The sequence below is a fragment of the Callionymus lyra genome, chromosome 9 (assembly GCF_982586985.1).
Source record: "Callionymus lyra chromosome 9, fCalLyr1.hap1.1, whole genome shotgun sequence".
In the NCBI taxonomy this organism is placed as follows: Eukaryota; Metazoa; Chordata; class Actinopteri; order Syngnathiformes; family Callionymidae; genus Callionymus; species Callionymus lyra.
The window spans coordinates 19,305,663-19,319,053 of NC_141826.1; the positions used below are offsets into that span (position 1 = coordinate 19,305,663).

General features: G+C 38.4%; 3 protein-coding genes across 4 annotated transcripts; 2 read left to right on the forward strand and 1 right to left on the reverse strand.

Moving 5' to 3' along the window:
* Positions 1-1,330: 1,330 nt before the first annotated feature.
* LOC148072142 (uncharacterized) lies at positions 1,331-1,803 on the reverse strand. The gene is made up of 3 exons (XM_087799350.1): positions 1,703-1,803; positions 1,543-1,644; positions 1,331-1,482 (listed from the first exon to the last, which is right to left on the reverse strand). The coding sequence occupies exons 1-3, from the start codon at positions 1,755-1,757 to the stop codon at positions 1,394-1,396; spliced, it is 246 nt and encodes an 81-aa protein (XP_087655476.1). The 5' UTR covers positions 1,758-1,803; the 3' UTR covers positions 1,331-1,393.
* A 2,431-nt stretch (positions 1,804-4,234) lies between these two features.
* tmed9 (transmembrane p24 trafficking protein 9) lies at positions 4,235-7,981 on the forward strand. Its single transcript, XM_087798808.1, has 5 exons — positions 4,235-4,418; positions 6,354-6,454; positions 6,534-6,659; positions 7,422-7,568; positions 7,642-7,981. Exons 1-5 carry the CDS (start codon positions 4,268-4,270, stop codon positions 7,789-7,791), a joined length of 675 nt encoding a protein of 224 aa, XP_087654934.1. The 5' UTR covers positions 4,235-4,267; the 3' UTR covers positions 7,792-7,981.
* A 563-nt stretch (positions 7,982-8,544) lies between these two features.
* On the forward strand, positions 8,545-11,747 carry b4galt7 (beta-1,4-galactosyltransferase 7). 2 transcript variants are annotated; one of them, XM_087798896.1, is made up of 6 exons: positions 8,545-8,885; positions 9,009-9,332; positions 9,389-9,614; positions 10,257-10,340; positions 10,443-10,547; positions 11,251-11,747. In XM_087798896.1, exons 1-6 carry the CDS (start codon positions 8,833-8,835, stop codon positions 11,398-11,400), a joined length of 942 nt encoding a protein of 313 aa, XP_087655022.1. In that variant the 5' UTR covers positions 8,545-8,832; the 3' UTR covers positions 11,401-11,747. The 2 variants fall into 2 exon arrangements, with proteins under 2 accessions (XP_087655022.1, XP_087655021.1); XM_087798895.1 differs by having other exon boundaries at positions 11,248-11,745.
* Positions 11,748-13,391: the final 1,644 nt, after the last annotated feature.

The window sequence follows — 13,391 nt, forward strand, 5'->3', positions numbered from 1 at the left end:
ACAATAATACATAATGTTACAAGACACAAATGATGATGATGAGTGTCTGCAAGAAATAAAAATTCTTGTCACAACATATTAAGTCTTTCTCCAGTGTTGATGAAAAATGATTTATTACACGTTAAAATATGTTGAAATAGGCATTAATATTAAGTATGAAATCATTTTAAATTCTCCACAAAGTTTTTAAACTTAAATAACTAAGAATTTACTGAATTAGGATTTATTTCTTCAATGTTACTTCCAAAAGATCTTTTAACGAAACATCCCCTTCATGGTGTAATTTCTGGCAGTTTATAGATACAAAAAAGGTTTTTGCACCCATTTTTCATGGGATGAACTCAAAGATCTAAAACATTTCCGTCAAATATTGTTCACAGATCTGTCTAAATGTGTGATATAGTGAGAATTTCTCCTTAGATAATCCATCCCACCTCACAGGTGTGACATATAAAGACAGCATGATTATCATACAGGTGTGTATACTGGCCACAATAAATGATTTAAACGTCTAAATCGAGTCTAAAATCTAAAATAAACTTTAATTGGACCAATGGCTGTCAAACTTGGTTTCAACATTTACCCATTATTTGTACAACTTATTGTATATTAGTAAATGTACTAAAAGTTTAACGGTACATTTATATTTTCTAGATTAAGTCTAAAATATAGAGCGATTATAGACGAATATCTGTCTAAGTTTAGACAAGACGTCTAAGGCTCAGTGGCCGCAGTGTTAAGTACGCTAAACGTCGAACACTGCCCTCTACTGTTCAACTATAGTTAATGTGATATAGTTTAGGTAAGTAAGTAAGTAAGTAAGTAATATATATTTATATAGCGCTTTTCGAGACCAGGTGAGTGTAATGTTTATTTAGTGAATTATTAATACGTTAACAATACAGGAAACGTGGTTGTAGTAAAACTATAGTCACTTTTTTTCAGAATTCACACACCAGAGAGAAGATTTTGTATTTAAAGTATGCAGCTTTATCTGGATTTAAATGTAAACCTGTCAAGTATACCCTTGTATGTAAAGGCGAATCAAAGTGAGACTTTATTTTTGATAAAGTTTCTGGGTCATTTGGATGTTCTCAGTCCAAAAAAAACAAACATCAATCATTTCTCATTTTACCTTATCTGCAGAACGTAAACCGTCCAATTGAGGAAGACCTTTGTTACCACAGTCCATTCTGGTTCCTTAAAAGTATTGTTGTCTCATCACGCTGTATTTTTGGTAGTGAAACGTTTGAATGTGATGTTCTGAACGTTCATCTTAATCACCGTCATCACCAGCATCATGGAAACAGGAGAGATGAACACAAAGAGCAACAACATCAGATTTTTATTGACTTTCGGTGTCACTTGTGTAACACATAGTTTAATCATGAACTCAGGCATTGCATAGGTCTGTGTTGCAGCATTTCCACCCGGGCCTGGAGCAGTTCTCTTGGCGAGTACATCCCTTTTCCATGGAGTCAGCTGATGGAAAAACAACATTTCTTAACAAACTCCTCAGTAAACTGAACACCGGACACTCACGTTTGGTGTAACACAATTGCTCCACTTGACTGTTGCAGTCCAGGACCATGTTGATCACCCACAGATGGTCGTGTCCATAACACTTGATTCTATAATCCTGTGCTGTAACACAACGTTTATAGTAGCAGAAGATGAACGAACAGTAGAGAAAAACTCAAACCTGAAGTCACGGTCAGCAGCAGGAGAAGCAGAAGAGACGTCTTCATCGGTGTCATCGTTCTCTCGTCGTCGCAGGAAATGAGCTTCGACCACAGGCGTTGAACTATTAGGACGGACTATTTGTCTCAACTTTGGACAGTTAGTAATAACTGTCATCACTTGTTAATCATTAAAGAGAACAGTGGACCTTCATCTCCCAAATTCCCCCAATCAATTTAGACTAGACGTCCTCGATCGATGATTGGAAAAATGTTTACCTGATCAAGGTTTTTAAACATAAACCTTCCTCCTATTGGAACTACTTTTGTGATGCTGTTTCTCTTAAACATAATACATCTTGACCTGGAGATTCCAAACTTAAGTTCAGTTTGGAAATAAAACGTTTTTTAAGGCCTGAAAATGAGTTGTAGTTCTTTTTATCTTTACAATTATTTAGAAATGAAAATAGATCAGTATTTACTTTCTCTAATATTTTATTTCTAAAATTTGAATTTGAATTACATTCATCCATCCATCGTCATCCGCTTATCCGTCGCCGGGTCGCGGGGGCAGCAGCTTCAACAGGGAGCGCCAAACGCCCAAAGATTGATCGGTAAATAGAGAGCTTTGCCTTTTGGCTTCACCAATTCGACGACCAATCTCCAATTCCCGAACACCCTCACACTAGAACAAGACCCCAAGATACTTAAGCTTCTCCACTTGAGGCAAGGGCTCAATTCCAACCCGGAGAGAACAATCCATCTTTTTTCCTGCTCCGAACCATGGCCTCAGATTTAGAGGTGCTGATCCTCATCCCAGCCGCTTCCCATTCAGATGCAAACCGATCCAGCGAGAGCTGAAGGTCGCAGCGTGATGAAGCCATGAGAACCAACAAGCAGCGATCGGATCTTCAGGCCACCAAACTAAAAAACCTTCCCCGCATTAGCTGCGCCTCGAAATCCTGTCCATGAAAACCAGAAACAGGATTGGAGACAAAACACATCCCTGATGGAGACCAACTCTCACCGGGAATACATCCAAGGATCCGCACACAACTCTTGCTGCGGAAATATGGAGGGCCCTCAGCAGAGAGCCTCTCACTGCATACTCACAATAAAGTCCCACAACTTTGCCCTGGGCACTCGGTCTTACGCCTTCTCCAAGTCCACAAAACACATGTAGACTGGCGGGTCATACTCCCAGGCACCCTCGAGAACCGTTGAGAGAGTGAAGAGTTGGTCCGTAGATCCACAGCCAGGACAGAACCGTCATTTTTCCTCTTTGATCTGAGGTTCAACTATAGATCGGACCCTCTTTTCCAGGAACTTAGAGTAGACCTTACCAGGAAAACTGAGGAGTGTGATGCCTCTGTAGTTGGCACACAACCTTTTGGTCCCCCTTTTTAAATAGGGGGACCACCACCCCGGTCTGCCACTCAGATACCAGACACCCACGCAATGTTGAAGAGACGAGTCAGCCAAGACAACCCTTCAACACTCAGAGCCTTCAGCATTTCCGGGTGAATCTCATCAATTCCCGCAGCTTTGCCACTGTGACCACCACAGCGACTTCAGCAGAGAGATCAATGAAGCCCATCGGCCTCCAGCTCTGTCTCCACTAGAGAGGATGGGACATCCGGGTCGAGGAGTTCAAAGTACTCTTTCCAACGGCCAATAACATCCCCAGTTGAAGTCAGCAACATTCCATCCTTACTGTAAACAGCTTGGACTCTCTGCTGCGTCCCCCTTCTGAAGTGCTTGACCGAAAGTCTTCCTCCATGGATTCTCCAAACTCTTCCCACACCCGCTGTATACTTCACAACAAGTATTACCCATAAAAAGGACAAATAACAGAAAGTTATCTAAACTTGATCTTTAACTCACTGGTGTATATAACATAGGGTTAGGTTAGGTTAGGTTAGGTTAGGTTAGGTTAGGTAGAACTTTACTGATCCCTCTCGAGGTCTCCTTCGGGAAATTGTTTTTCCAATTAGACACAGCAATACAGACGATTATTCATAAAAATAAAAAAAATAAGAACAAGAACAAAGAGAAATAAAAAGAAAGAACAAGATGACACAATCTAAGTCTAAAGAAATATGTTGTGTATATATAATATAGTGCAGAATTTCTATTCTATTCTATTTAGATTTTTTTCATTTTATTATTTTATTTCTGGGTGTTTTATTTGTGGTATATTGCTCTTACTGTTGTTTAAACCGAATTTCCCCTCGCGGGACAAATAAAGGATTTCTGATTCTGATTCTGATAAAGATAAAGATAAATGTTCATTTTATATAAGCTATTCAATTTTAACTAATCCTCCAGAGGAAGACAACTCGATATATGCTTGTTGTAGTTTTACGGCTTTTCAATAAAGGTACTTCAAATAGATTTATGAATATTTGAACATTGTCATCAATTTCAGTCCGTTTGTTTTGTCCCAATGGAGTTTCCTTAGTGACGTCATCAAGCCCCCGACGCTCAGGCGTGAGCGGATCGTGCAGATGTAGCGCATCGTGTACCGACATACATCACTGACGTGTCCTTGTTATGCGCGCGCAGGTTCAGTGGCGGCGTCTGCTAACATGATGGCGTGCTTGGGGATCCGGAGATGTGTGTTGACAGTTGTGTTGGTGAACATTCTCCCGTGTTTCGTCTCGTCTCTGTTCTTCCACATCGGAGAGACGGAGAAGAAATGCTTCATCGAGGAGATTCCTGACGAGACGATGATAATCGGTGAGCGACACCGGTGGCTAAATGCTAAAGCTAACTGCTAACCAGCTGGCTTCATATTGTCCTCATACAGTTGCTTAAAGTTGATTTATCTGCGATGTTTTCTCGGTAAATACACACTTTAATGCCCGATTCTAAGTTTATCTCAGACGTAATAGATTTGACTTATTACTAGTTGGCACTCGGTGGTTGGATCAAGTTCTACTTGTTTGAAACTTGAGTTGCTGGATCAGTATCGACTCTACGGTGTTATCGATGAATTCCTCTCTTTATGAACAATATCGATGATGGATTGATGATTAGTTTGACATTATTTATTTTAAATTGACTCAATAAAGCGATTAGTTTCACTCTTTCGTCCAGCGTCCAGCGACTTACTAGGCAACTAGTGGAGAATCAGACACTTCCTGGTTTGTTTGATGATATTGTTGCTACATTAGAAACTAACTCGTCTCTCGATCAAGAATAGTTAATAACATTTTTCTAGGGGCCACATTTTATTCTGACTTATAAGGGGCCATCAGGCAAAAATAAAGAAGGGAGAGAAACGTAAAAAAAAGAGTAAATAAAAGAACATCCGCAAATAAACGTTGGTCTTAATTTGATTGCATAAAACATTTTCTTTCTAAAATATCAATTTAAATTACTAAAACTTTGTTTTTAATCTTTAATATATTTTAAAATTGTAAATAAAATGTCAGTAAAGAAACCATTGTTATGCATTTAAATAAGTTATTATTTATAATTTAATATAATGTAAAAACACGCTATAAAAAGCACTTTATTATTTTAAAAAAACATTACCCATAAAAAAAGGAAAAATAAAATCAACGACAGGAGAAAATGGTATTTGAACCTGATCTTTAATAAGTTGTATGTGGCGTTGAACTAGTAATAAAATTGGGAGATAGTCAGAAACATTTCTACATGGTTTTATAGTATTGATTTGAATGTATGGGGGCCGCACATCGTGTACTGTTTACTGCCCAGGTGTGGTCTAGATATTGCATGTTAAACATCTGTACGATAAATAAATTACTTTTAACATACTCTCTTTACTCTACTAACTTTAGTGTAGTGTAGTGTAATGTTGTCACAGCATGATCTGAAACTGAAATTATAATCCATGCGTTTGGACTATTGCAACCGTTTGTTTTGTTATGTCTTTACAAGAAGGAGCTGTCTCACTTGCAGTTGATTCAGAACTCTGCAGCGAGAATTCTGACCTGCTCTAGTAGAAGAACTCGCATTTCTCCGATCCTTAAAACTCTTCACTGGCTGCCAGTTTCTTTCAGGATCAGCTTTAAAGTTCTGGTAATTACTTTAAGAACTATTCATGGTCAGACTCCTCCTTACATCAGTGATCTGATCCAGACACCACAGCTCGGGCTCTGAGGTCTGTGGATCAGAATCTACTGATGGTTTCTGAACACGGTTCAGGACCAGAGGAGAGAAATCATTCGAGACTGTTCCTTCAAGCTTTGAAACGATCTTCTCTGTGTTTGATGATCTACTGACTCCTTCAAGAAACATCTTAAGACACTTACTGTATATTCGTGCAGGCTTTTCTTTGATTCTCTGAGACTCCTGTGTTTGTCTCTGTGTTGTCTTGACCTTTAAAGTATATGTTTTATTGAGTATTGTTTTGATTGTTTAAGCGCTTTGTGACCCTTGTCTGGAAAAGAGCTATACAAATATTACTTGCTTTGTTCCTTTTGTACACAAGTCAACCTATTGTTATGAACGGTTTGACCTATTTATTAACTATAGGAGCCTAATTATGACTAATTATGCTAATACCACATAATTTAGAGTTCACAATAACGTACTTTAATATACAGTTTTTATATTTAGACCTTTTGGGCACTGCATCAACATGATAACAGTTTAGTGGCCAATGTGGAGACTAAACGTTTGCATCTGCGTTCGTACAAACAGGGAACTACCGGACGCAGCTCTATGACAAGCAGAAGGAGGAATATCTTCCCGCCACTCAGGGTTTGGGGATGTTTGTGGAGGTCAAAGATCCAGATGACAAGGTCAGTCCAGACGTTTGAAAGTTACCACTGTTGTTGTTGTTGCTGCCCTAGATTGCTGATTTATTCGTCTCTCTTGCAGGTGATCCTGTCGCGGCAGTATGGATCTGAGGGCCGGTTCACCTTCACGTCGCACACGCCGGGCGAGCACCAGATTTGTCTACACTCCAACTCCACCAAGTTTGCCCTGTTCGCAGGAGGCATGTTGGTGAGCAAAGCCCTTAACCACTTGTTTATCGAGTAAAAATATGTACATTTATTCAAACGATACAATGTTTTTTTGGTATTTAACACTAAGCCTTTACAGGTTCTAAGAGGAAGATAAAACTTTATCTAACTTTTTGTGAGGAAATTCTATTTACAAGGAAACTGTAGGATATACAAAAAGTTTTGCACTACAGCGAAGAGTTGAATCAGGTTCCTAATAAAATAATCAAATTAATTTTTGGAGCTTAAGGGTCCGAAGAAACGGGCTGTTATCGAGTTGAGTATCTTCTTTCCACGTGGCTCTAGAGCTGGGCTCTAAAACCCAATCCAGAGGTCAATTCTTGTAAAGGCTGGGGGTCTTTCAGCATTTTTTTCTAAACATTTTTGACAAATTTGATCTATATTTTGTTGTTAAATGTTTTATATTTTTTGTGTGGCTTGTCTGTGAATTTTGCAATTTTTGTCCAATATTAAGTGTTACTTTATAAATCTGTTTAATAAATATATTTCCTATATTATCAAAGCGAAATATAAACGAAAACTGTTACTGAAGACTGTTACTCTGCCCTGATAAAATATGAGACGATAAAAGGAGGGCTGTAAAATATCCTATCATGGCCTGCAGGAAGCACATTTGATCGGTTGTGTAAAGTGGGTCAAATGCCATAAGTGACTCGATGAACAGAGCCAGAGATTCTTGTGATGTTTCGAGAGGCGTTCTCTAGATCTGACCTTTTTGTCCCGGGTCTGTGTTGGGTTCTAGAGAGTCCATCTAGACATCCAGGTTGGAGAACACGCCAACAACTATGCTGAGATCGCTGCCAAAGACAAACTGACGGAGCTGCAGCTGAGAGTCCGACAGCTGGTCGAGCAAGTGGACCAGATCCAGAAGGAGCAGAACTACCAAAGGGTGAGTCCCAAGAGGGTTTAGGTTTTCTCTCACACACACACACTTGTGTCAAATTCCTCTTTGTCGTCGACAGTACCGAGAAGAGAGATTCCGTCAGACCAGCGAGAGCACAAACCAGCGTGTTCTGTGGTGGTCCATCGTTCAGACACTTATCCTGGTGGCCATCGGCATCTGGCAGATGAGACACCTAAAGAGCTTCTTCGAGGCCAAGAAGCTGGTGTGACGTGCGCTCGCGTGCACAAGTCCAACATGTGGCGGCTTGTTACTGATGTAAATTTTGGGTTTGTGATACTGCGTAGAGATTGTTTTAGGCGTCTGAATAGAAAGTCAACGTCGGTTCTACATCTTCATTTTCTGTTCAAAATATGAAGGCTGTTTGTGATGGGACATTTTCAATAAAATCTCAAACCTCAGCCTGTGAGTCTTCAGACTTTAAATGTGAACAACATTGATCGTATAAAGCAGATCTTTTGTCTAATGTTTTTCTCTCTCTTCCCAAAGAAGTTATTTAGAACCAGGTATAATCACTAAAAGGTCAAATAGCAGCAGACGGTTTGTCCCAACATCCGAATCTTAAATATTTGGTACAAAGTTGTTTCTGTTCGTTCTCTTACCATTCAACTGAACCAGTCTTATTTACGCCCCCTGCTGAAAGATTTGCTGCAAACGGCCTCTGCAAGTGAAACGTACTTGATGACGTGTCGTACGTGGTTCACCGCTTATATTGTCCCCCAGGTTTTCTTTTTTTTCTTCTTTTAGTTGTACACCGGCGGCATGTAAAGAGGTACACATAAGATGTGTGATATATATTCTGACTTGCACAATTGAATTATTTCGCATTCAAAGTTGAGTCGTATAAGAAAAGAAAGTTGAATTTCAAAAGCGGAACGTTTCTTTTTGACCCGGACTCATTTTATCGCCGGACCAGTTTCAAGCAATTTGATTGGTTACTATGGTTTTTCACTAGTTATCGTTTTGATGTGTCTGTAGTTTCCTCACGGACACAACATCTCGCTGTACATGTCTGTATTTCGACGCCAGGTACGAAAGTGTAGCAACGATGTTCGAGCTATGACACGTTAGCAGCTAGCTTAAGATGTCAGCAGCTACGTGGCCGCCGCAACAGGATTGTTTGTTTTCTACTGTCATCGTTTTTGGGAGATGTCAAGCTTCGGATTCAGAGGTTGCTGTGGTTTCTCCATGAACCCGTCGAAGACTACTGAAAAACATCCATCACGACAGTAATGCCATCGCGATTTTCAAGATGATGACGTTTTCGAAAAGAAAACCTGTTCTTTACTGCAAGGAGCAGCCCAGGTGAGCATCAGCCCTGCCTTGAACCATTGTTTGATATGTAGCTTATGTACCTTGTTGTAACTTTACCTTTTCATTAATCCTAACACAAATAGATGAATGTTATGAACTGGTATGTTTTGGCAGGTTCTGGTCCAGAAGATGGACCGTCTACAAGCTGTTCGGTCTGTGTCTCTTGCTGCTGTTGGTCTCACTTTTCTTGCTGCAACTTGGCTGTGCTGGTGATGGGTCGCCCCAAATCCGTCTGCCGGAGCCGCCGTGCCGGGCTCCCGGTCAGGAGGCGGGCGGTGCCGACGACACGGCCTGGGGCCCCCACAAACTGGCTCTGGTGATCCCGTTCAGGGAGAGATTCGATGAGCTTCTGCTCTTCGTTCCCTTCATGCATTCGTTTTTAAACAAGAAGAAGATCCGCCACAAGATCCTGGTGGTCAACCAGGTGGATCACTACAGGTGAGTGTGGAGGTTCTTCAGATGAGGATCATCTGTTTAACGCTGAGGGTCTGTAGGTTCAACAGGGCTTCGCTCATCAACGTCGGTTACATGGAGAGCGGGAACGACACAGACTATTTAGCGATGCACGACGTAGACCTGCTGCCTCAGAACGAAGCCCTGGATTACAGTTTTCCCGAAGAAGGTCCTTTTCATGTAGCGTCTCCGGAGTTGCACCCGCTGTACCATTACAAGACCTACGTCGGAGGAATTCTACTGCTGACCAAGAAACATTATCACATGGTACATGTTTTCTTCTTCTCAGTCCTCGTTATTTCTTCAGGCTCTTCTTGAACTTGTTTTTATATCAATAATGGAATAAAAACAGATCATTTTCTTTGTACATTTTTTTTTTTCACACATGGTCAGATTTTATCATTTCAATATTGAAATATTGAAATTTAAATAAATTAATTCAATGTTTTTAAATGTGAAGCCTTATAAATTAAATGGTGGAACTATTATATAAACAGAGATTATTAAAAAAAAAATCTTCGGATTCAATAAACGACAATCTTTCACATCCAATTCACCCTTTTAAAATACGAATCATTTTATTTTATTAGTTAAAAATAAATTCGACACTTCAATATAGACATTATTTCAATATCAATAAATCTGTTTAAACGATTTAAATTCGAAATTCAACCAAATTATGGTGAAACTAATACTTTATCCTTGGTGTTACTAGTACAGTCCGAGTACTGACCTGTCAGACGTCATTACATTATATTATCACAGGGTTTCCGCTAAAAATAATTGACATTCATTCAATTCAATTCAGTCAATTCTTATTAAATTAACCTCATTTTTACAGAAGTCCTCTCAGCGGTTTCTGCCGAGTGAGAAGGTTTACACTTGATGACCATTGTCTTGTCTCCGCAGTGTAACGGGATGTCCAACCGCTTCTGGGGCTGGGGTCGAGAGGACGATGAGTTCTACCGGCGGCTCCGGAAAGCTCAGTTACAGGTGAATCTTTAGTTTTTCCAGCAAAATCTGGTTCAGAAGACTCTGATGTTGATGGTCAACCACGTATGAATCCTGGATTCTTTTGTATTTGTATTTTTTCAGCTCTTTCGTCCCGTCGGAATTCAGTCGGGATATAACACGTTCGTGCACATTCACGATCCAGCCTGGAGGAAACGTGACCAGAAGAGAATCGCTGCTCAGAAGCAGGTACTTCCTGATGTTTTTTCTTAAAGGATCCATGTTTGTTGAACTCTTGAATATTCAGAATTAAATCATTTCTATCTTAATTCATTTATTATCTATGGAAGTATTTCGCTGCCGTCAGAATATTGAATGTTTTAACTGTTGAAACTGTTTTAAATTAGCCTTTAAATTAAAATATTGTTTATTCAAAGCATGCATTTATTTATTTTGAACAATATAATTCATAGATTTATACATGGAAAGGTTGAACTTTTTTTTTTTTAATAATTAAGTTTAACAAAAAAAGAATATTTTTCATATTTTCTGATGTCACTATTATAACATTTGTATATTGAATTTCAAAGACTACAAATTAAGAAATATTACATTTAGAATTTTTATTTTGGAATTAGAATATCAAACTCTGTGCAGGAAAATAAAACATTTTAATAATATTTGAATTATGATAGAAACGAATTCAGACTCTTATTAAACAAATTATTTTATTTAATTATTTTAAAATGTTAGAAATTAAATTATTTCAAAATGTTGATTAAATATTTCAAAGTTTGGACGTTTAAAAAGTAAAAACATCTTGAAGAAATGTCGTCCATAAAGAAAACCCTAAATAAGTGAATCAAAGATCACGTGTTGCACAATCAGAGGATTCCTATGACATCATCTCCACTTCTGAAACCTTTGAAAGCAAATCTCTTTCCTCCAGGAGCAGTTCAAGGTGGACCCAGAGGGGGGTCTCACCAACCTTCAGTACCAGGTGGTCTCTCGCCAGGAGCTGATGATCAGTGGAGCTCCTGCCGTGGTCATCAACACCAAGCTGGACTGTGACCAGAACCAAACACCATGGTGTCTGATTTAGACGTGAGCGTGTTCTGACCGGAGGTTGTGACGTAGAGATGGACTTCTGGAGAGTCTGTGGAGAGCAACTCATGATGATGACGTCGTGTGTTTCTATGGAATCATGACTGGACCGACATGTTCTCTGGAGTTCTACACGACAAGTGAACCCTCTTTTTCTTTTTTTTTTAAATTAAATAAAGTTTGAGCTCTTTTTCTCAGCTTCTGTCTCCCTATATTGACCCAGAACACACTGACACGTCGTCATGACTCGCAACAGAAACAAATGATGCTTCTGAAGGGTCGGCTACGGTGGCCGGGAACTGAAACATTTACAAACTATGAAACTTAATTACAATTTCCTGAAACAAATTTACGGAAGCGTATATCTTTCATTTGAAATGAAAGAAACCATTCGATTTTCTTTTTGGTTTGTTTGTTTTTCGTCTTAGTTATTATTATTTTTTGTAAAAAGAAAAAGATTATTCCAACCTTTTTTTTTGTTTGTTTTCTATTCTAAATATTTTTATATTTTTCATTGTATATTTTTTTTGTCATGCTAATAGTTTTTGTTTTCCATTTTTACGTGTTAACTATTTTTGGGTTTTTTTATATTTTATGTTTTTCGTTCTAAATATTTTTTTGTTTTTCGTTGTCATTTTTTTCTTCAAGTTTTGACTTGTCATTACTTTTATTTTTTTCATTCTTATTTTCATGTTTTTCGATCCTATTATTTTTGTTTCGTCATGCAAATTATTTTTTTTAATTATTGAGATACTTGAAATCCCGCGAGAACCTCCTTAAATCCCGACCGCACTCACCTTAACTCTCCGCTGCCGTACAGCTGAACAAAAGTTTCTTTCGGAAAACTTTTGGGTTAATTTCACCATTTCTCTTCTTGTTAAAAACTTTTTTGTGAAAAGGAGAAATTAATTTTGCTCTTCAAAGCCACCGTACGGAGTTTGTAGGAATTCCTGTTTGACGTCACCGGCTGCACCTCTGACGTCAATCAACACCTGCTGACAAGACTTCTGAGAATTTGTCTTGAAAAAAAGATGGTAAAAAAGAAGCCTCGACAAAAGCAACACAAACTAGAAACTTAGAAACAGACCGACTGACGCTGTCGTCCGCCTTGGTGGAGCGCCCCCTGGCGTCTAAAGACCAGAACCAAGTGGTTTGAGCAGATCGGCGGTGGATGTATGGAGGTAAAATATGTTCTTTATTCATAAAAAAAGAAAAAGGTTCCTATATAAATCTTTTATTTTAAAATAACCTTCAATGAAACATGAAAATTACAACTTAAATCTTGAAGAGTTCAATAAAAAATAATATTTTCCAATAAATGTATATTTTTTAATATCAATATTTTTTTATTGAAGTAACTTTTTAGGATTCAATAATTAAAACACAAATTTCCGACCTGTAATATGGCCCAAAAATAAAATAGATAACTTCAATACAAGTTTTTTTTTGTTAAAGGGTTAAAAAACGTTTGAAAAAAAAAAAAAAAAATGGATGTTACTTCAGTTTCTTGTTGCTGAATTCTTAATTCATCAAGAAAATATGATTGAAGTATTTTGTATGACTTATATCTTGTTTAAAATCTCGTTTAAGTGGTCCTAATACACTTTTTTTTATTTAAAATAACTTTTTTGTAATTTAATTTTTTTTTACTTTATTTATTTTTTAATTTAAATCACTTTTTCTCATTGAATAATAAAGAAACTAATCTACCAACATATTTGTTCCTCCTGCACATGCTCAGTTCTGCTAATGGCGTCAACAGAAGCCGCGTCAGCAGAACCAGCAGATGGTATTGTCTTTCGCTCTCGAATAGTTCGACGCATTAAACTTCATATATGTTTTCTTCCTTTATCGCATTTCCACGCAAACCAACGTCATCGATCTCCTGCGTCGTCGGCGACAGCTGAAAGGGAAACCGGCGAAGAAAGAGACATCGGTGGCAGGTGGAGGGGGTCAGAGGTCATTACGACCCGGTATTCGGCGGTACTG

Excerpts from the sequence above, each read along its gene's own strand:
- LOC148072142 (XM_087799350.1), bottom strand. The coding sequence starts at position 1,757 with ATGACACCGATGAAGACGTCTCTTCTGCTTCTCCTGCTGCTGACCGTG. Across the intron at positions 1,645-1,702 it reads GCTGCTGACCGTGACTTCAG|CACAGGATTATAGAATCAAG; the intron begins GTTTGAGTTTTT and ends GTTGTGTTACAG. Across the intron at positions 1,483-1,542 it reads GCAATTGTGTTACACCAAAC|CTGACTCCATGGAAAAGGGA; the intron begins GTGAGTGTCCGG and ends TTTTTCCATCAG.
- tmed9 (XM_087798808.1), top strand. The coding sequence starts at position 4,268 with ATGATGGCGTGCTTGGGGATCCGGAGATGTGTGTTGACAGTTGTGTTG. Across the intron at positions 4,419-6,353 it reads TGACGAGACGATGATAATCG|GGAACTACCGGACGCAGCTC; the intron begins GTGAGCGACACC and ends TCGTACAAACAG. Across the intron at positions 6,660-7,421 it reads TGTTCGCAGGAGGCATGTTG|AGAGTCCATCTAGACATCCA; the intron begins GTGAGCAAAGCC and ends GTTGGGTTCTAG.
- b4galt7 (XM_087798895.1), top strand. The coding sequence starts at position 8,833 with ATGATGACGTTTTCGAAAAGAAAACCTGTTCTTTACTGCAAGGAGCAG. Across the intron at positions 9,333-9,388 it reads AACCAGGTGGATCACTACAG|GTTCAACAGGGCTTCGCTCA; the intron begins GTGAGTGTGGAG and ends GAGGGTCTGTAG. Across the intron at positions 10,341-10,442 it reads TCCGGAAAGCTCAGTTACAG|CTCTTTCGTCCCGTCGGAAT; the intron begins GTGAATCTTTAG and ends GTATTTTTTCAG.